The 25,868-nt window shown below is 52.5% G+C and overlaps 1 protein-coding gene across 4 annotated transcripts in view; it reads right to left on the bottom strand.

Moving 5' to 3' along the window:
• The window catches only part of EDA (ectodysplasin A), a 59,740-nt gene extending 44,817 nt beyond the window's left edge, over positions 1–14,923 (bottom strand). For all 4 annotated transcript variants that reach the window (XM_071758143.1, XM_071758144.1, XM_071758145.1 and 1 more), the window contains exon 1: positions 14,493–14,923. In XM_071758143.1, the coding sequence (XP_071614244.1) occupies positions 14,493–14,780 (288 nt within the window). In that variant the 5' untranslated portion in view covers positions 14,781–14,923. The remainder of the gene's footprint in view (positions 1–14,492) is intronic.
• Between the last annotated feature and the right edge of the window lie 10,945 nt (positions 14,924–25,868).

The following is a 25,868-nucleotide window of genomic DNA, read 5'->3' as shown; positions in this document are numbered from 1 at the left end:
GGGGGGGAGCAAATGAGAGAAAAAAAAAAGAAAAAAAGAAAAGTAGGATCCTACAAGAAATAACCCAAGTCTTTTCAATCTGAGAATGTCAGCATTGTGCAAGGAGAGCAGAAACCTGAGAATAATCTTCTTCATTCCTAGCATGAGACCAGGAAAAAGCAAAATATTTTTATTCACCAAAGGGATCCTCAAAGTGGGAAACACACACAGAGACTTGTTTGCAACCATGGAGCATGAACATTGAAAACTTAATCCGATTTTAACCTAAAGCAATTTTTTTAAGCATATTTGAGGCTTGGTATTATCAAAGTAATGCTTGAGAGGGCTAAGCCTGAACCAAGGCTCACCCCTCTGCTCCTCCAAAACCCAGGAGCCAACCTCCCTCTATATCAATCAACAAATAAAAAGTTTTGATCCCTCTCACAGATATTTACCAACACAGAAAGTGCTTCAAAAGCTAAAGGTCATGGTCAGACCCAGCATGGCATCTCCAGAGGCTGGACCCCACCTCAGGTACAGGGCTTTTTGGGGCTACAAAGCAGCTGGAGACTCCCTGTTCCCAAGGAGTCCCATGGACAAGCCAAGGGGCAATGGGCACAAGGTGCTCCTGGGGGGATTCCAAGTGGACAGAACAGGAAAATTTTTCTCCATGAGGACAGCCAGACACTGGAATGTGTCCCAGGGGAAGGGGTGGATTCCCCCACTTTGGAATGTTTGAAGTCTCAGCTCGAGGGGGTGCTGGGACATCTCAGGTAAATGATAATATGGGAAGGGTTGGAGCTGATGCTCCTTCCAGCCTGACACTCTACAATTCTTTTGGTCCTGACCAAAACTGCTTTGGATTTTCTCAAGCATTTCTGCTGGACTAAAAGAAAAAAAGTCTGATTTTTTTTTGGGGGGGTGGAAGTAGCCTGAGGGTGAACCCAGAGCTGACTGTGGTAAACCCAGTCATTCCATGGGGTCTCGGGAAACAAGGAAGAGGGAAGCCCCGCCACAGACAAACAATTTGCACATGCACTCACTTGCTTTTATCCAACAGTGAAGGCAGGAGACGTCCCTCCCCAGCCACCCTCCCTGCCTGAGTGACAGCTTTACAGTCCTGAAAGAGATTTGGAGTGGGGAATTGACAGCACAACACAGCCCGTCCAGACATGAGAGCTCAGCCCTGAGCAGGCTGCAGAGCTGTCAGCATCTCCTGATACCATCAACCCAAAGCCTACAGAGCTGCCTGGAAAAAAACATCCCCCCACCCACCAGATTCCAGGCTCCACTGCCTCCAACTGCACAAAATAAAAAAACCTGAACAGTTTTGGAGCGTGCCAAAGCAGGAGAACTTTTAAAATATTGCAAATTTGCTGCAAAACGGAGCCAGGCTGGGCAGGGGAGCAGCAGGTAGCATCCTGACGGTGACAAAGAGAGAGGAGCAGCCACAGAAGAGGAAAAGGCTGGACAAAAACAGGCCCAAAAGATTTGACAGCTCCACCAACAAGCCAACTTGCCTTCCTTTCCATTTTTTAAGCCCCCATTTTGCTCAGAGGTTCACTCAGAGGGATCAGAGCCACCACCACAGGGGCCTCAAAACCATAGGCTGAGCGTGGGCTACTGGAGCTCCCCCTGGGGCTACCACAGAAGGGGAATCCTCCCAGGAGGACACTGCTGGATCTCTCTCCAAGCTTGGGGGGGTAGCTGAGAATCCAAGGAGCAAGGCTGCCAGCATTCCCACCACACAACCCATTGCTGCTTGATGCCCTCCAAGAAGGTGCTGGGAGATGCAGTGAGGTTCAGCGTGTCCCTGAATCCTCCTCAGCCACAAAGCCCAACCCTGCTGATTTTCTGCAGACTGACACCTCTCTTTTCCTCGTGGACAATCGCCTGGCAGATCATCTTGGAAAAAATCTTCTGTAGATAAAGAAGCCAAACCCAGCCCAGGCCAACCACTGATTTGTCATCTCCGAAAAGTGCAGCACAACTCATTGCACCTACAGCTAAAGTCAGCACCAAGCAAGATCACCCATCCTTGCTGCAACTCGAGCTGTCCAGCACACATCTCACCAGCTTTCTACCAACCTCCATCAGTACAGCCTCCTACACCAGCCCTTCCTCAAGCACTCATCTTGAGGTGTGCAAACCACCAGTACACCCAGCCCAGCACAATATCAACCAACCCAAGAGCCACCAGAGCAGCTTCCAGGGCTGCAGGAACCAACAGGGCATCTCTTACAACACCAACGACCTCTTACCAGTTAGGTTACCAGTCTCTGACCAGTTAGGTTAGGTTACCAGTCTCTAAACTGCTGGTAACCACCATCAAGCTTCCCCACACAAGTCCAAGATATTCAAACGCAGAGTGTCAGCCCTAAAAAAAAAAAAAAAAGAAAAAAAAAAGAAAGCCAGGGATAAAAAAACAAGGAAGAAATCGCCCTGGGTTTTTGGTGCCTGTTGCATCCCCAGCACCCATCATCAGCCTGACACAGCCCCACACAAGATGCTGGCAGAAGGCACCAGGAGGCTGCCCAGCTCACCCCATGGATCCGCTCGCTCTTTGTCAGCCCCTTCCCCGAAGCACAATCCCTCCGTGTTTGCCCTTCCCAACCCAGCTCTTCCCTAGAGTGAGCGTTTCATCCAGGCCCGTTCTGGGGCAAGACCAAAAATGAAGACAAGGGAAGAATTTCTGGAACAGCCAGAACCCCAACACGAGGTGGGGGCCGTGGGGTGTGTTTCATGTCAGCTCCTCACATTTAATGTGAGCAGCGCCGTTTGCCCTTCAGCCAGAGCACAGGCACGCAAGCAGCCCGACAGCTGAAGTTTCCCCACTGCAAAGCATTTCTGCCAGGACTCACAATTTGAGTCTCATGTTTCTTATGCCCTTCTTTGTACAAGAACCCTCAAGGTCCACACTTACAATGTTTTATTACTTGGTATTCTCCAGGCCAGCCTCGGCACAGCATCCGAGACGGCATCTGGACCAGCTTCATGCCAGGGCCTTTCTGCATCCTGCAAACTAACGCTGAGAGGAAGGGGCAGCAGCTGGAGCAGAACTCATGTTCCTGCTCCATAACCTGGGCTATTCTTACTGATTTTATTTGGTTCTGGCAGAGTGCCCCTGTCCCTTGCAGCTTTGCTCTCCTCCTGCAAGCAGGATGATGGGGTGGCAGCCCCCTTCTCCCACCCCCACTGGGAGCCAATTCCAGCCCCAGCACAGGGTGATGCCCAAGCCCAGGCCGGGGGGGTGGGGAGCTGCCTTTTGGGGTGCCATTGCCACAGCCCCAGCACCCAGCACCCAGCCCTGCCCTGGTTTTACTGGCCAAAACAAATGTTTGCTTTTAGCTGTTTCTAAACCCCTGCTTTGCCTACAGCCTCGTGGGCTGCAGCTAGGAGGCACAATGCAAAAAAATAAAAAAATTTAAAAATAAAATAAACCCCTTTCAATTCCAGTGCTTTTAAAACTCCCTTTCATGAGCTATCTAACCACACTTGGCCTTGCTCTAATCAACCACTAAAAGCCAGGCAGTCAAACAAAGAGCAAAAAAAGGTTTGTTATCTCAAAGCTCCCCAAACCTACACCGTATTTTTTTTTAATTGTTGTTGCTATTGTTCATAGGGTGATTTTTTTTTTCTGTGACAGCCTCTTTCACAATGAGAATATTGCTAGGTAAATATGTCAGGGAGACCTTCCCTGTCAGCCGTCGCCTTGGGGCATCATTTCTGCTCACAACATAAAAATTTTTGCTATTTGCCAGATTTCAGATCTAGCAAAACTTGGATCCCCTGGAAGATACCTGGCCTTGCTTTTGTACACCAGCAGCAGGAATATTTAACTGCTTGAGTACCTGATCCAAAGAAGTAGCTGGAAGCCACCCAGGACCTTCACTGGGACCGGACCAAGAGTTTAACTTTCCTAACCAGCCCCATCAGCTGTCACTGCCAGAATTATCATTTATACAACTGGTTTTCCACCATCTTCAGATATGGGAAGAAGAAATAGCTTTGAGTCAGGAGGGACCAAAAGCAGAGAAGCTTCTTTTGAGACCAAGCCCAGCCCCTTGCACCCAGCTGGGCTCAGAAGCCCAAGAGTTCATTAAATGGGAACAAGCGAGTCCACAGCTCAGCCCAAGCCTCCCCGTGATACTTTGGTCCAATATTTTGACACCAAAGGAGAAGAACTCAAGTTTTTCTCAGCTTGCCATGACCCTCAGCCCTCACCTCCCTGGTGCATTTGCAGAGGGACCCAGTGGCCCTGTCAAGGGGTGCAGCTGGGAGCTGTAGGGATGGAGGGAAGGGGGCTTTGCTGAGCAAGGAGAGGCACTGCTGGTCACTGAGATCCCCCCAAAGTCTGCGTGGCTCCCAGACAGCCCGGGTGCTCTGCAGAGCCAGAGCAAACCCCCCTGCCAGCCTAGGGAGGAAAGAGTTGACAGCTCCTTGCTGCATTTAGTGTCATTTTCTTTGGCAACCCCAGCCCGTGGAAACGCGCGGCAGCCCAGCCCAGCCCAGCCTGCGGGAGCCACGCTTTGCATTTAACACTTGAAGACCTCAGCTCCTCATCCTACAGCTTCACACCAGCCCGGCACACCCCGGGGCTGCACATATGGAACCCATCAGGGAGCCTATAGACTGCCCGAGCCCCGCAGAGGAGTGCGAACAGCAACAGTGCGGGACACGGCACTTTGAAGTCGGATCCCGCATCCCGGAGGAGCGGTGCTGTCCCGCATCCCGAAGGGGTGGTGCTATCCCGCATCCCGAAGGGGCGGAGTTATCCCGCATCCCAGAGGAGCGCTGTTATCCCGCATCCCAGAGGGGCGGAGTTATCCCGCATCCCGGAGGATCGGTGCTCCTTCCCTCTGCGGAGCTGCGCGCCCGCGGCTGCTCCCCCCGAGATGCCCCCCCGGGGACATCTGCAGCCGAGGGAGCGGCCACGGAGCCCTAAGGCACGGGGTGGAGGGATGGGACAAAGGGGAAGGGTTTCCAGCTGCAGGAGGGGAGGTGGAGGGGAGATCCTGGGGAGAAATTCTGTGCTGGGAAGGTGCTGAGGCACCGGTTTGCCCAGAGGAGCTGTGGCTGCCCCGTTTCTACAGATGTCCAAGGCCAGGTGGGAGGTGTCCCTGCTCGTGGCAGGGGGGCAATGAGATGGTCTTGTCCAACACAAACCTGTCTGGGGTCCAAGCTATGGGGTTTCCAGGGATTAAACCCACCAGCCAGCAGCTGTGTGAGTCCTGGGCACACAGGCTCTTGCCATCTCCTAAGGAAAATCCACCTCACGAGGTTTGGTGTTTCTCACCAGACACAAAGGCCACGTGCAGCACAGCAAGGTCAGTGCTGAGCCTCCACAGGCCCAGCTAAAGGATTTTTCCTGCACCTGTTCCCTTCTCCTCCCTCAGCATCCCTGAGCCTGCATCCCAGCACCGCACCAGTGAGAGCAGAGACTGCTGCCCAGCCCAGCCCTGGCTCAGGCTTCTGCTAGGGCAAAGCAAGAGACAACTCACACAAGAGTGGTGCTTTCTCACCTTCTTGAGAAGGTGCCTGGCCCAGAAGAACAGCATGCCAAAGGAAAGGGGCTTCTGGGTGTTTTCTTTCAACATGGGAAGGTCTCCATCCTCCCGTGAGCCTTGCTGTCCAAACACCTTGTTTGCTGCTCAGCAGCAAGCCCTGGGATCCTCAGCTCTCCTCAGGCAGGTGGTTCACCAGCAGCCCCTGCCCTGCATCACCTTGGGGTGCTCATCCCTTGCTTTAATAACCTTGGGTATCCCCATTTGTCCCCAGCAGTTATTGCAGCAGCTGGATTTAACCTCCCTGCACACCCAGCCGTGTTCACTGCAGCAGCATCCTGCACCCTAAAGCCACATCCAAAACATTTTTCTGCAGAAATGCCACAGAAACCCTGGCACATTGAGCCCTGGTGTGTAAAACTCCTTTCCCTCCCCATTTACCTGCTCTTTGCTATCACCAGATCCCTAAAAACTGCATCAGTGCTGCAGGAATCACTGGTCCCTAGGTGTGTGTTCCAAGCTTTGCTGCCCAGGTTTGGGCTTTCACAAATCAAGCTCCACAACCTGCAAAACACAAGGAGCTTTGGGAAGGGGTGGGAGTGGATCAGTGCCTGGAGAGGATCAGCAGCACAAGGATCCCATCCCACAATTTACTCCAGGAGGTCCACAGAGAGGTAGCCCAGCTCCAGGAGGGATGAGGGAGGGGGCTTCCCCTGCCCCAACCCTTTGGGTCCCTCCCAGAGCATCCCCCAGCTTCCCAGCAAGAGTTAACCCCGCCAGCCCAGCAAGCACCAACAAGCCCACCCATAGCTCAGAGGCAGCCAACCTACTAAAACCTACTAATTCATTATCACTAAAAAGATATTAACAGCTGCAGTAAAAAAAAAAAAACCAACTATTTTCTTCCCTGCTCTCCATGCACCTCATCAGCTGCAGGTCCAGCCACTCCTATTTTGCTCTGATTTTTCTGCCTGTTTTATGGAAAGCAAGAGAGTTGAGGCTTTCCAAGCAGAGATGCCAGCCCTCCCTACCTCTTACAGCCCCAGGTTTCTTACATCCTGAGCAGCTGGTTGAAATGCAGAATGGCAGCACCCTGCAACAGCAGTAAAAAGGAAGACAAAAATTAAAAAAAATAACTCAACGAGTCCAAGTTGCTCAGCCCTTTGAGCATCACAGAAGGGAAGCAACAGCTTTAAACGATTTCTCCTATTTTCCCATCCCATGGGAAATAAAATTAGTAATAAAAAAAACACCAAACAAAACACTGGTTAAGGTTAGCAGCAACTCAACAACTTTTTTGCAAAGTTGAAGGAAATAATCACTCCAAAATTATTTCCTGGATTAATTTCACCCAGCCCAGCACACAGTGAAGGTGGGGAAGGCTCATGCCAAGTCTGTTTAGGCCATCAGCAACTGCTCTGAGCTTCCCTGGGAAAAGCTGCTGCTGCATCATGGATGGGAAAACAAAAGAAGAATTCAAAGATATATTTCCTTTTCCTCCAGCCACCTTGTGCTGTGCCCCAAGAGTGATGCCAAGCACAGAGGTGATGTGAATTGCACAGAGGGATTACAGGCAGCACAGAGAGACAGGGCTGAAGCCTCTTTGTCACCAAGGAGCTGCTGAGGCTCTAGGAGCTCTGGGGACTTGGTGTCTATTGGAAAGGAGGTGAAAACAGGACAAAGAGGGGTTGATCTTGCAAAGCCACATGTGCCATCATTTCTGTGCCTGGCTGCAGCTCTGTGCTCGCCCCAGCAGAGCCCACGGCTGGGCCAAAGTCAAGGCAGCTCTGCCAGAAGTGGCATGGAGGATGAGCCTGCCAGAAGTGGTATGGAGGCTGAGCCTTCCTCTTCTCTTCCTGCACCTCTCCTGGTACCAGCCAGGAGCTCTCAGTCCCTGCTCCCCACTCCTGCTGCACCTCCCCACCGTGCAGCTCCCGCTCGCTCCAAATCCATCCCACGCAACTCCACGCCGTGCAATTCCACACCGTGCCCACTGCTGCAAAGCCACTGCTGATGCCATCCCAAACTTTTCCCAACACACTGAAGTCTCCTGCATGAACCTGACCGAGATGACAGCTCCGGGGCTCAGCCCTGCAGGGTCTGGTTCCTGCCCAGGGAGTTGCGGGGCAGAGCTCCATTGCTTGCAGACCCGCAGAGCCTTCCCAGCTGCTGCTGCTCCACTCCTCCCGCTGCAGGAGCCCTTTCCAAGGAGCTGCAGATCTCCCGGGCAGGAGGAGCTGTGGCCGAGGTGCAGCTGCAGCAGGAGGATGCTGGCACTTGGTGCTTGCACGAGGTCCCGGCCCCGGCGTTGCGTCCGTGCCATCGTGCACGTTCGGTGCTCCGCGCTTACAAGAGGATTTTATTTGGGCTTATGGAAACGAGCTCATTTGAACAGCCACCCATCTGTGAGTAATTAGTGCTGCTGTAGTAGCATCCAGGCCCAACTGGCATCAGCACCATCAGCAGACAAACACAGTGCTTCCCCCAGAGCTCCCCACCAGGGCGCTCACAACTGCACCAGGCAGCAGCCGAGGCAGGGCTTTCATTTCCCTCTCCTGTAAAGGCCATTTAAACTATTTTAAAACTGCATCCGAGCAGGGCTGGAATGCTGTGCTCGTGCACTGGGAATTCTGACAGCTCACACGTCTTCAGAGCCACGCTTACCACTTACTCACTGCACAGAGTTTACTCAGTGCTCTCCACCCACCAGAAACCCCTCAGCCCCTGGCGTGGGGGTTACCTCTCGCAGCCAGGTACCTCTAAAGATAACATCCCCTTAAAGTGCTGAAAGACATTAAAATAAAGTCATTACCATATAATGAGAGTGCAACGAGAGCCTCACATGCTCCGGAGCTCTCAGGGTTTGGCTCCCAGTCAAGAAAAATATATTGGATTAGTATGAGAGCAAAATGAGGGTAGTGTGCAGTTTAATTAGCATTACAAGATACTACATGTGTATGGGAGAGCGGAGAAGATTTATAGTATTATGTGGTAAGAAAAGTGATGTTAAAAGGTTAGAACAATATCGGGTTGATGCAGCATGATGTACGAGGAGGTTAAGTGCAGGATAACTTTGGAATGCCACTGAGTGCTCTTAAAAAAGCAGGTTTGAGCCTTTGCCAGTTCACTCATCACAAAGTCGTGGAAAAACCCTGCAACTCTGGTCACGTGTCAGTCAAACCCTTTCCTTGGCAACAACAACCTTTTCCATCCAGGAACTCAATAAAGGCTGATAAATGTCCCCAGTCCTTGCACGGAGCTGCAGTATTTACTCTTCATGGAACGAGCAGAAAATAAAAAAAAATAAACACACTGGGAAGCTCAGCTCTGGAAGGGGAAGATGGGACAGAGCTCACCACAAGACCCCCAGATCCCCAGGCTCCTCTGTTCCTCCTTCCCGAGCTGGATTCCTTTCAAGCCACAGAGCTGGGTGGGCAGAGATAACCCACCCAATGCTGACACAAGCTTTGAGGCAGCAGGTGCAAAATACAGTTCATATTTTCCACCCGCTGCTTCTCTCCTAGGTGCAGGATTTTTCTCTTTTTTCGCCCGTTTGCTACCCTCAAAAGCATCCCCAGGGCTCTGAGGGCTTCCCAGGTGAGATGTGCCCCCAGCTCACCTGTGCCTGGAGAGCCCAGAGTTGTGGTTATTTTACCATTTTCCCCTTTTTTCAAAGGGAATTCCTGAGCTCCAAGTGGTGCCACCCCACTGCATACACCACTGAGTTCATCTCACCTGCTCAGTGTACGGAGGCAGAATGAAACACACCCAACCAGCACCATAAAATCTGTAGATCACAGTCACAGAATACAACTGCAGACTGGTTTGGGTGGGAAGGGACCTTGAAGCCCATCCAGTGCCACCCCTGCCATGGTCAGGGACACCTCCCCCAGCCCAGGGGGCTCCAAGCCCCATCCAACCTTCAGCACTGCCAGGGATGGGGCAGCCACAGCTTCTGGGGGCAACCTGGGGCTCAGCACCCTCACCCCAAAGAATTTCTCCCCAGGATCTCCCCTCTCCATCTCTCCTCTTGCAGCTGGAAACCCTTCCCCCTTGTCCCATCCCTCCAGGCCCTTGCCCAAAATCCTTCCCAGCTTTCCCAGAGCCCCTTCAGGTACCCAAGGTGTCCAGCAGCCCCAGGAAACGGTTCCTCCACACGCCAGGAGTTAAAATATTCCCTGATTCTATTGTGAAGGTTGGGCACAGGCAGGGCTGCACCTCCAGCCCCCGGGCAAAGCACAGGCTGCCCGTGTGCTTCATTTTCCAATTAGGCAGCCGGCAGCCACTGACACGCTACACCATTTGCTTTGGGAGAGGAGGAGTTGATGGACGCATGCCAGATTTTTGCACAGAATATTCGTAGGCATAGTAGCAAAAAAAAAAAAAAAAAAAAAATATGGTTTCTATTTGCGAGCAGGCAACCCCCGCCGCAGCCCCCTCTCCTCAGAGCAGACCCCAACCAAACCCCCGGCAGCCTCAGGAATGTCAAGGGATGTGGATGAAGGTTACCAGAGCCCCGACAGGCAGACAGCAAACTCCTGTCACCCTTTAGTGCCCTCTGAGCTTCCTTCAGCTACAGCCACGACCGCCAAAAGCGCAGTCTGAGAGGAAACCCCAAAACACATCCCCAAACACCACCTTGCCCTCTGCCCCGTGTCCCGCCTGCAGGGACCCGGGATTATCCGAGATGGGAAGGCAGGAACCTCCCAGACCAGAGCAGGTATTCCAGGGTTTGTGCAGAGGCTGCTCTGGGAGGAGGCAGATGCTGGAGAAGCCTTCCCAACAAGACCCCCTCGCTCCCAGCTTTCAGCAAGCTGTCGGCTTCCAGCTCATCCCTGATCCATCACCCGCGGCCTCCCGGCTCGGGATGCAGCAACCTGAGCTGGGGATGAGCTGGAGGTGTGCTCAGGGAAAGCAGAAGGCTCCTGAGCAGCTCTAAAGTTCTTCAGAGCCTGTGACAGGGCACTGAGCAGATCACACCCGAGTGTCGGGGCTGGGGTCGAGGAGAAAGGGCAAAGGAATCAGAATTTCACACCACTGAGGCAAAAGGCACCTGGCCACAATTCCCTGGTTTTGGCCTCAACCCTTGGATGGCAAAGGGTGGACAAGAGACTGAAGTGTGAAAGACAAGGTGATGCCTGCCTGTCCTCTACAACCCACGGCAAGAGATAGAGGCCAATGTGCCACGACCCTTCTCCAGGTGAACACACCCAAATAATGCATCAGGAATTACTCTGCTGCAGCATCCTGACCAGAAACCAAAGAAAAACTGTATTTTACTTCCTAAATCTTTCCCGACCTCCCCCTCAAGCAAAGCCAGTTAATGATTTTCACTAAATAAAACAAAAAGCACAGACCAAGTTGCACACTCTCAGTATGTTTAACCACGACTAAAAGCAAAATATTACCTGGCCTCCAAAGATTTATCCCTGTAATTTCCTTATCAAATGAGCAAGCAGGTGTTTAGAAGGCAGGCAGCAATTAGTGGGGTCACTTACCACCCAACAACTGCTGGGACAGGAGGAAACTGCTGCTTCAGGAGATACAGGTGGGAAAAGGAAGAAAAACAAATAAACAAACAAAACATTGCTTTGGTGCAATTAAAAATGCCAGCAATGACATTGCCAGGAATGGTGATGGAAGAGCTACTCAAAAGCAGGTACAGCCCTTGTTAAAAAGGCAAGAGGTGGAGATGTATGAGATGGACACCTAGGGATGGACACCTTTGGTGCTGGCAACCAAATTCCTGCTCGGCACATTTTTCCAGATGACTCAGCAGCCCCCTGGACAGTCACAACCACCTCCACAATCAGTCTGATCCAACATGGGATGGGTATTTGAGTCCTTCCCAGAGGCAGCCTTGGGCCCCTCTCAGGACACTCACAAGGGCACACGCCTTGCCCAGCCCTCACAATTCACAAGGTTTTTTGCAGAAACGTGGCATGACACAGACTTGCTAGGGAAAAAAGCACGGAAATGATGTTCTGCGAGGCTCAATTATTACAGGAATTAATTTGTTGGACAAGAAAGCCCCATCTAGTTTAGGAACACAGCATTTTAATGAGCAGTACACAGTACCCTGCTGCCTGCTCTCCACCAGCACTAACGAACACACCAACAAAATCCCTTTGCTGTCCCACAGCACACCCATCCAAAGGGACTATTTCAATTTTATCCCATCAGCCAAGGCTGAGCCTCCCCTGGTGCTCCCCAAACCCTCTCAGAAGGACAGCAGCCGATGGATTAAAGCAGTGTTAACAAACTTTTTCATCTCGAGGCCAAAGCGGTGATGCAACACCCTGCAGCTTCTGGGACAAAGATGTGAGCTACCACGCCTCAACCTTTGCTGTGAAAAACATCCCTTGTATCTTAAATGAGTTACACATTCGAATACCCTGTCAGATAGGGGAGTGGGGTGTTACCGAGCTGCCAAATCTCACTCCTGTCATGAGGTCATTTCTGGCCAGCAGCCAGGGGAGGTTTCTGCCAAAAGCGCAGTGCTGACCACTGCTCCCCATCCTTCCCCCCTGCTCCACTCCTCCTGCCTCAGGTCAGGAAGGGGAAACAAATAAATAAATAAAATTAACAAAAGAAGTAAAGGGTCGGGAGGGGAACAGTCTTTGGTTTTAAATCAGCTCATACAGCTGCCAACACACGCGGGGTGTCCTCGGCCTCTTTGCTGAGGATGCTTTGCAAGGCTGAAGGCAGGGGAAGGGCTGCAGCACCACATCCACAGGGACACTGCAGCCCCCCCTGGCATGCCCTGACTGACCACAGGTCCCTGGGACAGAGATGCCACTGATCTGATTGCTTGAAAGAATTATTTAGTCATTTCTAATGAACAGGCTCCCCATAGAGTCTCCTTCTCTGGAGACTTTCAAGACCCTTCTGGATGCATTTCTGAGTGACCTGCCCTAACTTTGGTCCTGCTCTGGCAAGGGGGTTGGACTTGATGATCTTCAGAGGTCCCTTCCAACCCCTGACACTCTGTGATTCTGCTTAATTTCTGTATGCATCTGTCTCTCAATACCCACACACGGGACCCTGCTTTGGATTTACCAGCTCCGGGGTTGGAAAGCAGCTGGGAAACCCCATTCCCACCCCAAAGGTTATAAACAACACCGAGAATAACTTCTTTTTTAATCAGGATGCTTGCAAATACCTCGTCTCCTCACAGAAGGGATCCATCCACAGCTCCCCAGGATGCAGGAGGTGGCTGATTTTAGCTGCAGGCACACAGTGAGGCAGGAAAACCGGTGGGAAACAGGAGAGCAGCACTAACTACTGCAGACACCACGGAGGATCTGCTGTCACAGCACCAGCCTGCAAGCAGCACGGGGCCGGTGCCAGCAGCCGGGCTGCACGCTGCCCCTCCAGCCCCAGCAACCAGGGAACTTTCTCCCCCCAGCCAACTGCTTCAATATGTCCAAAAGAATTTTTCGTCCGAAGCCCGACAGGCCAGATGTAAAATAAAAAAATTTGAAATAATAAATAAATAAATAGTTAGCGTAACCTTATCTGGAGTATGTCAGCTGGAGCGAGCGACACTCGGATCCACGTACACATCCAGAGACAAATTATCTAACGCTGTAATTTATGAATGCCTCAGCTATTTACCCTGGTATTTCATTATACGCTCGCTGGAAAGGAAAGCTCTAAAGACTAAACAGATCCAGCCCGATAACACGAAAGGAACTCCAGCCGCATGCTATTACAAGACAACCTAAGAATTCCAACGTGACATCAAGCCCCCCCGACTCGCTTCATGTTGACACCACTCAAGTACCCAAGAGGGGGGAAAAAAAACAAAACCCAAAGAAACAACAAAACGATGTCCAGCTAGCACGGGTCCTCCCCGGTTCAACGCTTACTTACATCTCACTACGGGAAGCTGCAGAATGCCAACACCCCCTGGAAGGCGTGAGCCCGGCTTTCCCGGGAGCAGCCGAGGCCGGCGCAGCAGAACGGCTGCCAAGTCGATGGAAGAGTTTCCAAACTCGCAGCTTTATCAAAGCTATTTTTGTCCTGCCCCCACACCACCACCACCACCCCCCCGCCCCGCGTGTTGATAACCAACAAGGGAAGGGCTGCCGGGGCTGGGCTTTGCGTCCCTGCAACCCCCGGGATCCCCCGCGGGGACCCCCCCAACACCTTTGGGGAGCGGGTCATCTGCTCGCAGGGCTCCAAGGGGAGGGAACTCCTTCCCTCCAGCTTATCCTGCTCGCTCAGAGGTTTCGTGCCTGGAAAAAATGAGCTAAGTTTGCGAGCGGAGGCCCCAGCTCTGCTCCTGCTCTCCCAGAGGCTCTCGGGACAGGCGAACCCCTCCGGGCACATCGCTCCCCAGGGCTCCCAGCACCGGTCCAGAAAACCAGAGCCGGAAAGCAACCTGTTCAGCACAGTTCAGACTGACACTGGGGGGGATGGGACGGGGGTGTGAATGAGCCCGAGACACCGGCCCAATGCCTGCTGCATCTCGGTTGTGAAGAGGCAGAGGCAGAGGGGGGACAAACAACCAAAATCACCCCAAGAGGAGAGCGGCAGTCGCGGGGTGGGATGAGGGTTTCCAGCGTGAGACGGGGAGTGGGGCTGAAGGGGAGCTGAGCAGAGCCCTCCCGCTGCAGCATCGCCCCCACCCCCGGGGGGACACGGGACCCCCGCCGATGGCTGCCGAGAGCCCGGCGCTGCCCCGCTGCTATCGTGAGCAGCACCGACACGGTGGGGCTGTCGCGACAGGGAAGCGGCAGGCAGCAGGTGGAGCGCGGGCGGCAAAAGGGAACCAAATTCTCTCCAAATTTCAGTCCCGGCAGTGCGAGTTTGAGGCTTTGTTGTTTGGGGTTTTTTTGGTGTTTTGGTTTGGTTTTTTTTTCCCCTAAACCACCCCGAGCGCGGAAGTTTGGCGGGATGGGACGGAGGGAAGGTGGGACGGAGAGGGGACCCCCGGCAGGGCCTCGGCGACAAGTGCTGCCCCGCCGAGCCGCGACCCCCGCCCGCCCCCCGGCCGGCACCCACCTGCTGGCGCCGCTCCGCACCCTCCCCGGGTCTCTGGGGGCGACCGGCGGCGGGGGGGGGAGGTCCCGGGGCTGCCGCCGTCCCGTCCCGGCGCGGAGGAGCCGCGGGCTGCGGGCCGCGGTCTCGGCGGAGCTCGGAGCGCAGCTCCAGGTAGCAGCCCAGGGTCAGGACGTGCAGAGCCAGCGAGAGGGCGAAGAAGCCGAGGAAGAGCCGCCAGCTCCCGCCGCCGCCGCAGGCGCAGCCACCGCGGGGCCCTCCCGCCGCCTCCCCCCTGCGCTCCGCGCCCATGGCCGGCGGTGCGGGACGGTCCGGAGCGGCCAGGAGCCGAACCGCTACTGCTCCATGCCCCGCCGAGCCGAGCCCAACCGAGCCGAGCCGAGCCCAGCCGAGCGCCGCGGGGCTGCGCGGCCGGGGCCGCCTCAGCGCCCCGCCAGGAGGAGGGTTCGGGGCGGGGACTGGGCCCGCAGCACCGCCCATGAGGGCAGCCGGGGCGGGCAGCGGCGGGACCGGGACCGGGACCGGCGGGATGGGATGGGAAGGGATGGGATGGGGTGGGGTGGGGTGGGATGGGATGGGACGGAACGGAACGGGACGGGACGGGACGGGACGGGACGGGACGGGATGGGATGGGCAGGACCAGGGCGGGCGCGGGCAGCGAGAGCGGGTACAAGCGGAGCGGGCAGGGTGGGTGCGGGCAGGTCTCGGGTGGGTGCGGGCAGGATGGACACGGCCGGTGCAGGCAGGGCCAGGATGGGTGTGGGCAGATGCGGGCAGGATCGGTGCGGGCAGGCGCTGGGAGCAGTCCCGCAGGAGAAGCAGGGCCGGGGCAGGGCAGAGGGGTGTCTGGGTGTCCACAGCCTGGATTTTAGGAGATTCGATCATCGAATTGTTTGGGTTGGAAAAGACCTGTTAAACCATCCAGTCCAAGGGTGACCCCGGCGCTGCCAAGGCCACCACCCCATGTCCCTCAGCACCACGTCTCCACTCAACACTTCAGCTGCCTTTCCAAAGCTTGGCTCTGATTGCCAGAAGCAAATTGAAAGTGAAAAGCAAGAGTTAACCGGGAGAAAGTGTGGGGTTTGAGAGGGGAGAGTATGACCTTCAGAAAGCAGGTGTGAATGTGTCCTGTTTGGGAATATATCCCTGAGAAACCACGGAGAGGGGGGAGATGTGCAGGGAGCTGCTGGTTCCTCCTTGGAGCTGGAGCACTGGCACATCTGCAGAGCAGCCCCATGCAGAAGCGAGGTAGAAAGAAAAGCATGAGATCAGCTTGGTCATCTCCAAAACAATGAGGAACACGCACAGAAAATATAAATCAGACCAGCCCCTAACACCGAGGCTGAAATGGAAGCAAAAAGAAGAAAGGGTGGGACTGTTTTATCTTTTAAAACCCCAGGACATTCAAGATTTGTCAGGCAGCTAAGGCCAGGGTCAGGTGAGGCTGGGGAAGGAAAGGTGGGGTAGGAGAGAAACATCAGGGGGTTTGCAAATAGCTGGGCCTAATGCAGGTGGTTTTTAGCCCAATCATTAGGGGTTATCAGTAGGGGTTTGTGGGGTCAAGGAGACCTTAAAAGACTGAGTAAAGCTGAATAAAATGCTGGGAAATAGAGGCCATGCAACTTGGCTCAATAACCTCCAAACACTGCAAATAATCAAGGTGGTTGCTAGCAGAGGGAGGGTGGGCTGGGAGGAAGGGACTGAATGGGGCATTTGTTGAGGGTGACGTCAGGCCAGGCTGACCTCCTCAGTGACCAACAAAGCTGGCACCTGCCTTATCTTCATTTCCACCGTGCTTTGACATTCCTGCTGTACCCTGTTCCCTCCCCTGGGTCACTGGCAGGCCCTTCAGCCCCAGATTAATAAGATTCTGGAGGTATCTACATGCCACAGGCTGCAGGGAAGGTCGAGCACAGCATCAGCAGGGGCAGGGGTGGCTTGGTGGCACTGCCAGCTGCTCCTGGTGCTCCAGATAATGCAGAGCATCAGGGACAGGGCAGCAAGCACTAGGAGGGAACCTTGTCATCATCAGAGCTCCAGGACACCTGGGCTCAGGGTGTCTGGGTGGGACATTAGAGCCTGCATGCCCTGGGATGCCCAGGGCCAGCTCTGTGATGCTCAGGGCCAGCTCTGTGATGCCCAGGGACAGCTCTGTGATGCTCAGGGCCAGGTCTGTGATGCCCAGGGCCAGCTCTGTGATGCTCAGGGCCAGCTCTGTGATGCCCAGGGACAGCTCTGTGATGCTCAGGGCCAGGTCTGTGATGCCCAGGGACAGCTCTGTGATGCTCAGGGCCAGCTCTGTGATGCCCAGGGACAGCTCTGTGATGCTCAGGGCCAGGTCTGTGATGCCCAGGGCCAGCTCTGTGATGCTCAGGGCCAGCTCTGTGATGCCCAGGGACAGCTCTGTGATGCTCAGGGCCAGGTCTGTGATGCCCAGGGACAGCTCTGTGATGCTCAGGGCCAGGTCTGTGATGCCCAGGGCCAGGTCTGTGATGCCCAGGGACAGCTCTGTGATGCTCAGGGCAGGTCTGTGATGCTCAGGGATGTTCCCTGTGATGCTCAGGGCCACCTCTGTGATGCTCAGGGATGTTCCCTGTGATGCTCAGGGATGTTCCCTGTGATGCTCAGGGATGTTCCCTGTGATGCCCACCGAAAGGCACCTGCTGCTGCTTGGCTTTCAGGGCTGGGCTCAGAGTTTTGGGTGCTCCCCTGCAGGTCTGGGTTCCCATGCTCCATCATCCCCCGGGCAGGGGGAGTTTTCCACAAGGCTGATCTTTCCAGGAGAAAGCTTTCCAAGTCCTGGAACAGCTCGCCTGGGAATTTGTGGGGTCTCCATCTCTCAGTACCTCGTAGATTACAGCTATAAAGATTTCTCCAGCTGCTGTTTATCCTGCCTTTGGGAAGGAGGATGAACTAGGTGTCCTCTCTGTAGTCCTTCCTAGCCTTATTTTTCTGCAACAGAGCTTGTTTTGGGGTTTTTCGTTTTGTTTTTTTTTTCTTTAAGTTCCCCACAATAATAATGAAATTATGAGAGAGCCTCTGTTTCCATTTTAAAATGTTTTTCACCAATATTTGTGAAGTAAAAAACTGGAAGCATTAACCCCTGCCAACCCTAGCAACTCCAGAGCAAAAAGCAAATAAAAGGAAATGAACCCTGTGTACAAAATCCTGTAATTATTCTGGGGAGATTTATGGTTATTTGAATGCTTAGGGTAGTTACTGCTTTTCAAGTGTGAGATCCAAATTATTTAAATGCATTGTCCTGCTCAGGCTGGCCATAGCCAAAGCTCCATTTTCAGGAGTAATTTGTGTTACTTTTAAGTTTAATTTTGGAGGTCAAGGAAGCTTGAAGTCCCTGAAATGCTTTGTCCTCTCTGTGTCCACCAGACAGGTCTCTGGTGCAAATACCTCCAGTCCACACTGGGTCAGTCACTTAATGTTCTGTTCACAGTAAACGAGTTCACTGTTTCTGCTGGGATCTTACATGGGGCATTTGCCCCATCCTCCCATTTCAGGTACCTCTGCCTCCCCCAGCCCCTCACCCTGTGGCATCCCCCCCATTCCAAACAATCCCTATAATCAATATGTACCAACTATAATTAATATGTACCAGCTATAATCAATATGTACCAGCCCCAGCCTGAGAGGGGGCCTCACACACACCCCCAAGGACTTTTATTAATAAAATACCATTTCTCCAGCCTTTTATTGTAATTTCTCTTGCATTAAGCATCACTTCCAGCTCCAGGCACTGGTGAGGACATGCACTGGGTTCTCCTCCCCAGATGTTTCCTCTCTGAACCATGGCTGAATGCAACCAGACCCCTTCTTTTTTTTTTTCCCCCAAGTTTCACCCCCTTTTACCCCGCCATCCCTGAATAAATTTCATTATCTGGGTGAAGCACATCAGAGGTTTCAGTTGTCCTGTGCAGCCCAGGCTCGTGGCTCCAAGGAATCCAGGAGAGGCAGGAGCCAGAGGAGCCTCCCACTCATAAGAAATGAGAGATTCCGAATGCTTGGGTTGGGCTGATCAAAGGCAGGGTCCACAATAGGAAAATAAAGAACAGTTCTTTTTAATCAGAAAATAATATTACTTCTTTCACAAGGAAGAGGTCCCCCCACCCAAATTTCGCCTCTTTCTATCTGTTGGTTTATTGGGTCCAGCTGCCCCAGCTTTTTTATTATTATTATTTATTTTCCCCCTGTGAACAATGGAGAGAAATCTAGGAAAAAAGGAAACATTCCAAAAATAAAGGCATTGTTCCCTCCAGCCTATGTAGAGGGGCAGAGTCCCCTGGAGGGTGGGCAGGGGCTGGAGGGGAGAAGAACAAGGACACATCCCTAATGCTAGGGGGCATTTTTTTTTCCTCTCGATTTCCTAAAATCGCTATGCTGATTTTTTTTTTTTTTTTTTTTTTTTTTTTTTTTTTTTTTTTTTTTTTTTTTTTTTCCCCAGCATCAGAGTGCAAGGAGCCTCCTCCCCATCCAAGCAGGACTGAAACCGCACAGGGGGAGGAGGAGGAGGACCTTGTCAGTCCAGGAGATCTCCCTTTCTTTTGAGATGGGTAAAAATCCCTCTCAGCATAACAGAGGGCACAGGATGGCAGAGCCAAGTGCCGGTGTCTCCGCATATGTAACAGCTCAGGGGAGCTCTCCGGAGGATGTTGTAAAGGAGATTTTAGCCCATTTACATTTCGGCAACAGCTGTAATATTTTGCAGCAGCAAGAGAGTGGATTTTAACATCTGTGACCTAAAAGCTTTGGAATTCCTGCCTTTCCTTTGAGGAAAGCTCCGCTCTATTGCCGGGAAGCCATCTCCGTGCTCTGGGTGCTGGCAGCAGCACCGCGGGGACACCGAACCCACGGGTGGCACCCGAGGGTCACAGGGACCTCGTTCAGCCCTCAGGACAAAGGCTCCCCACTGCCCTAAAGCCTCCACACCTCCCTGCCATTGCAATTCTTTTGTTTCCCCGCAACCCGGTTTATTTAGGGTTGGTCTGTTCAATAACCCCGAGCTCTGCCCGGGCTGTAAAGGAGTTTTTTATTTCTGACTCCTCCAGAGGGTTCAGCCCTGTTCTGTTCCATCACGTTGTAAGAGCAACACAGTCTGAGAAATTGCATCCACGGGGTGCCCCTTCCTTGGATCTGCCCAGGAATAATTTTTTTTTTTTTTTTTTTTTTTCCCCCCCCTCTCTCTCTCTCATCTCAGGCCAGCACCATCCCTCCCATCTCACTCCACTCATTTCTGGGGGCACCCACCAGGCTGCTCACCCCTCTCTTCTCCCGGGATCATCCCCTTCCCCCCACCTGCCCGGCAGCCTCACAACAGCCTCCAGCAGAACTCCTGAGACCCGGGATGAGCAGCAAACCCTCCATCCCTCACTGCCAGCTCAGCAGCCTCTGCATTTGAAGCCTGAATGATGTTTTTCCTCCTCGGCAGTGTTTGCAGAGCACAGTGTGCACAGCATCACTCCAGGGGCCCTTTGACATTATTAAACACAAGAGAAAAAGAAAAAAAAAAAAAAATGAAAGCAAAACTTACCACTATGTATTAACAGATAATTTTGAGATGCACTAAGAAGACTCAACAAGCAATAATAAAAAAAAAATAGAGTTACACATGCTTGTGGCCTTTTTTACAGAGGCATTAAAAAAAAAAAAAAAAAACAACCAAAACCCAAACAAACCCATCTGCAACTCTTGCTGTGCTTATTTTCACATGTTCTTTCCCCTGTACCACTGACTTCTAAGAATCAGCAGCACGTTGACATCTAACTTCCCTGCACAGCCAAGCCTCTGCCTCCCTGCCTCTTCTCAGGGAAGATGGAGGCTCAGCCAGCTCTGGGAGCTCATTTCATTGCTGAGAGGAGGAGGAGGAGGAGGTTTGGCCAGAGGAGGCTACGTTCAGCCTAAACACAGCCTCTTCTAGAGAGGGTAACTAAGATGTTGCTCTTGGTTCTGTTGTATGTTTATTTATATGTTATTTGGCGATAATGAAAACCAAATGCTCGGAATCTATTCAGTTCTTAAACTTTTATAGGCTTATTGTCTTTATTTTTCAACTCTGCAACCGTCTCCCAGCCTCCCCCTCCCTCGGACACATGGCAGTGCAGTTGGTGACCCAGCCTCAGCTGGGCTCTTACTCATCTGGCTGGAACAATGATATTCCACACCACGTTATACAACCAGCCCCAGACCCACCTCCTCCTCACCCCCGACCCCCCAGATCCCCCCCCCCCAGCCCAGGTTGCTGGGGCAGGGGGGCAGCTGAGGACTCTTCCAAGTTATTGTGCCGGGGTGAGAGTCGCAGGCTCTGCTGGTGCCAGTGAAAGAGGAGATGCTGGGTGCCTCCGGGGATATACGTGATATATGAAAGACACCCGTGCAGAAAGCCCCAGAGCCTGCTTTGCCCCGTGCTTGCATCCAGAAAACTCTGCAACCAACAGCCCACGGGGAAAAGAGGGGGGGAAAGGAGGAGGAGGAGAAGGAGACTCCACCAGAGCACCCAGCAGAAGGTGCTCCTCCCTTTGCTCCCTGCCAGAGGTTTCCCCAAGCCCTGGCGCTTGCCGGGCTGCTCCAGCAGGGAGCAGAGCTCTGGGTTTGGTGCTCTGGGAGCCCCCCAGAACATGCCCCTTCCCACCTGATCCAAGCAGCCCCCGAGCTCAGAGCAGGAGCAGCCGGGGCTCCCCGCACGCTTCACTCCGACCGTGGCCCCGCTCCATCTGCAAATGATTTTGGTCATTTGATCTTTGTCTCTGCTAATGCACGGCACAAATTACCTCTTTGGAGATGCATCCCTGATTAAATTATTAGCCACAGAATGTAAATCTCTCAAAGAGAAGCAGAAGCCAAGGAGGCTGAAGCCCACAGAGAAAGCCAAGGCAGGGGGTTTCCAGGACATCTCCCATCTGGTTTCCCCTTTTGGTTGGAATGACAGGAGCGGAACCAGGGTGAGAACCTGCTCTGCAGAGCTGAGCCTCTGCACAAAACACTGCACTGACTCCGTGGGTTAGTTCTAAATGACAGAAGCCCAACTTCAGAGCAGGACAAGAGCTCAAGTACCACCCTGGCCTCACAACCTATGGGACCCCCCAGCAGGGGCTGAGTTCCTGGGTGACAGAGCCATCCACAGCCTCCAGCCTGTGGACATCCCATGGCAGCAATAACCAGGGGAAGGAAAGCCCCAGTGTTTGCTCTTAGCTGCAGCCCAGCAGTCACAGATTTAAGTGAGGAGAAAGATCAGAGGGCTCGGGCACAATATCCTCATCCTAACACTGCCCTAAAGCCGCAATTTCCTCCCTGATCCCAGACTGGATCAAGGCTGGGGAAAACAGAGGGGCTGAGTATGGGTGGGAGGGGTTGGAAAGGGGCAAGAGCCATTTGTCATGGCCTGGAATAACACAAAGAGTACAATTTAAACAGCTTCTTAGGCTTGTTCCAAGCAGCCAACAGACACACCTTTAATAAGCACCATTTGCCTTCAGATCCTTCTGTACTGGTCCAGCAGTTGTGGCTCCAGGAGCTCTGAGGAACACCAGGTTTTTAGGCTGGAGCAGCCAACCTACACGTGTGGGTTCCAGCTCAGAAGAAATGATGGAAAACCAGCAACCTGTGTCAGTTTTGAGAGGGGTAATTCATTTGTGGTCTGAAGTTCACATACTTTTGGATGTGAGGGCCAGTTGCTCTGGACCAATCAGATGAAGACATCTGCTTTATTTCAGAGAGATCTGAAGAGGTAAGACTTGACAGCTCTTTGGTGAAACCTTTGCTATCTCCTTTGTACATCTAAATTACATTTATTGATATACAACGCTGACGTCCTGGTAATACATCTAAGAATCTCATAACCTTCTGTTTCGAATTCACAGTCTTCTACCACTTGAGCTATTATTATTTTTTACCAGTCCCGAGGGTGTGCTAGGCTCTCTTTGGTACAAATTAAAGTGTCTTTTATGCAAAAAAACCCCCAAAACTCAGTTTATATATAAAAGAGGTTCTCTCTCTGGCTTCCTCACACCGCCAACGCAGTGCCAGCTCCTCCTGCAGACTCACCCAGGATGGGTCTCCCTGGTGTCTGGCGCCTCTGCACTGATGCTCAGCTTGTTCACAAGTAGGCTTGGAGGATCTGAAGTGGTGTGAGAAACAGCAGTGATTTTCCTCAAGAGAAAGCAAAAAAATTCCAAGAAGCCAAATGTTGACAAGCTTGTGAATACAAACACGCCGAGGGATCTCCTGACAGCGAGACCTTCCTCTGGGCTGGCGGGGGGAGAAGTGACCAAATGGTCTCCTGGAGCTGCAAAAAACAAGGTGTGGGGGAACCCTGAGACGTTTTGGAGCCAAGATCAAATCACAGGCAAAAAGGCTGAGGGATGGAGAGGAGGGTGGTGGGAAGAGCCCGAGACTGGAGGGAGAGGAAGCCTTGGAAAAAGGCATCAAATGCAACCTGGGACTTCCCCAGGGCACTTCTCCTGTTGTTTCCCCATTAAGATGAGATGGATGTGATGAGATGTTTGGGGGGGGGGAACAGAAGCAAGACCCTGATCCATGGCACGTGGCACCAGCAGCATCTTCTGTGCCTGACGCCCTCCCTGAAATGTGCATCTCTCCCAGTAGAGAGGAAAGAAAGGGAAGGAAAGGAACTTTTGCTTCCTTCCCAGGGGCAGAAGAAACTGCTCTCCCCAGCCCTTCACCTCAAAGCAATTAAAGCTCAATCAACAGAGTTTTGGGTGGAGGAAACATCATCTGACCTTGATCTTCCTCTGTTCCCAGAGCAGATCTCAGTGACACCATCACACAACACCCAGCCCACGACCCAAAGTGGGCAGAGCAGAGCCCAGGAGAAAAGGAGCAGGAGAGAAAGAAGCTGCCAAGGAAAACCCATCTGGCTCAGAGCATCTAACACGTAAATCCACAGAAATCCACCTTCTGCAGCCCATCCCAAAAACTCCTGCTCTGCCACAGCAAGGGGGCTGCTAATGAAAAATAAATTGAAAGCTCTTACTTAACGCAGATTTTAGACAAAAAGAAGAGAACAAAGGAATCCTCCAGGCAAAAAAAAATGTGGAAAATTATAATCATTAATAATTTCTTCAACTTCTAACTACAAGATTTTCATCAGTTTTTTTTTACTGTGGTGGCATCACACTAACTTTCCAGTCACAAAACCCAGAAACCCACAAAAACCCAACCTGTTTGATCCCATAAAAATAAATGAAGAACTTGCCAGCATCAGGGCTCTCCCATTTGAGTGCATCCAGAACATCCAGACTGCCAAATGCCCCAAAATATCCTCCAGCTCCCTGCTAGGTAGGAAACATCCTGAACCTGCATTCCTAGAGCCAAGACTGGGAAGGACAACCAAAGAGTTTGGCTCCAGGATTCTGAGTCTCAAGTGTTCAAATGTTGGTGTGAACCATGAGACCCTCACAAACATTGTTTAGTTCCACAGCAACAAGTGGCCTTGATTTTCACGAGTCCTGAGTACTCCTGATCCCCAGGAAGATGGAGAAGCTTCAGGGGCTCTGAAATTGTCCAGAAATACAGTTACAGGACACGATTTCTGGAGGTACATACTTCAAAAAGATTTTTTTTCTCTTTTTTTTTGATAACCAGGAATGCAAAACCTTGTGTGTGTCATCTGTTAAACCACAGAAACTCAAAGGCAACTCCCAGCTCACACCCAGAAGAGATGATGCTGAAAATCAAGACCTCACCCATGATTTCAACCCCACCTTGCATCCCAAAGCACCTCCAGGCCTTCCTGCCCCCTTCTCCAGCCCACTTAAGTGGGCTTTTATTTGCTTATTTATTTATTTAGGTGCTTTTATTTGGTGGCCAAGGCCCAGCAGCTGCCTCTTCCATGGCACCCCAGCAAATCCCCACTCCTGGTCTTACCTCCTGCAGTCTCAAGAAGTGGCTGAAGCTGCATCTCCCCCCCAGGACCATCATCTCCAGCAGGAGATCCACTGGGAGGTTTCATGGCTCAGCACCCACTGCTCTCCCATGGCTGGGACCCATCCTGCCAGCAGTGCTCTCAAAGGGAAAAGCACTCCCAAGCAGCCTTACAGAGCACTCTGGTGCTTCCTTCCCCCTCTTGAGCCCCTCTAACAGCTCCAGCCCTTTGCAGGACCCTATTATAGAGTTTCTGGAGCCCAGCTGAGGTGCTCAGATTGGGGCACATGAGGAGCCACAATGGAAAACACCTGAAAAGCAAGTGGAGGGGCCTGAGGGCACTAGGAATTGGCTGAGTGGGATTTAAGGGGTTTCAGTGCCTTCAGCAGAGGTGTAACCTGAGTCACCTGCTGTGGGGACAGCCTGGGGGGCTGTGGATGATCCCCTCCTAGCAGAGCACCCCTGGTTCTGCTCCTTGCTCTCATGCCTCCTCACTAAGTTCACGTTTCATGCTTCCTCGTGGAACCCATCTGGACTTTGCCTCCCTTTTACCCTTGGGCAGTATTAGAACACAGCACCCTCTGACAACCAAAAACCTCTCTGAAAAAACCCACAAAACAAACAAAAAAACCCCCCACCCTCTCTGAAAATCAGAGCTGCTGGAGACCTTGTGAGAGGTTGTAGATAACTTAATGTGACTTGAGAAACCAGTGAACAGCATGGTCACACCAGTTAAATAATGGGCTGGGTAAGATTTAAGTCCAGTTGTCCAAACTGGGAGCATCCCCGTGACCATCCAGGGACCCCCAACCTCTGGGTTTGGTGGACAAAGAGACAGCCAAGAGGTTCTACCCCTGATGCCACCTTCTCCCCAGCTGGTGGGTACCCAGAGCACAGCACTGTAGGGATGAAAGCCAGGCACCAGAGCCCCTGCTCCCAGGAAGGAACACGAGAGTCCCCGTGTCCAGGCACACCCCGGGGTGCCCAAAACCCAAAACCTTTGGGTTTTGCAGCTGAAGGGCCACATGAGGATCATGGCCTTTCCCAGCCCTTCCCACCCAGCCTCCTGCTCCTGGGCCAACCTCTCTGTTGGAGCAACTCCAGCAAACAGGGATTTTTAAAAAAATTCTTTCTGAGCCCGATTTTTTTTTAAATTCCTTCTGAGCCTCAGAGGAAACCTGTCTCTTGTAGACGCTGTGGTTGAGAGGAACGAGAACCTTGTGAGAGGCCAGAAAATGCCACCTTCTGCTCCTGTCAGGATAAATCCTGATAATTATTGACTCCCCCAGTGCCTTGGGCAGTTCCAGAGCAGACACCCCTCTCCCTGCCCGGGCTCTCTGGGTCTCCCCTCCTGCACCCATTACCACCTCCACCCCTGCACCCATCTGCTTTTTAAAACACAACCCCTATCTCCGTCCAACTCGATTTCTGGTTTTGATGTTGTTGTAGGGTTTTTTCCCTCCTCTCTTTTCCTCATCTCCTTCCCAA

This window comes from Heliangelus exortis, chromosome 14, assembly GCF_036169615.1.
Source record: "Heliangelus exortis chromosome 14, bHelExo1.hap1, whole genome shotgun sequence".
Lineage (NCBI taxonomy): Eukaryota > Metazoa > Chordata > Aves > Apodiformes > Trochilidae > Heliangelus > Heliangelus exortis.
Note: the sequence above shows the minus strand (reverse complement) of the source record. Positions and strands in the feature narration are given on the sequence as shown.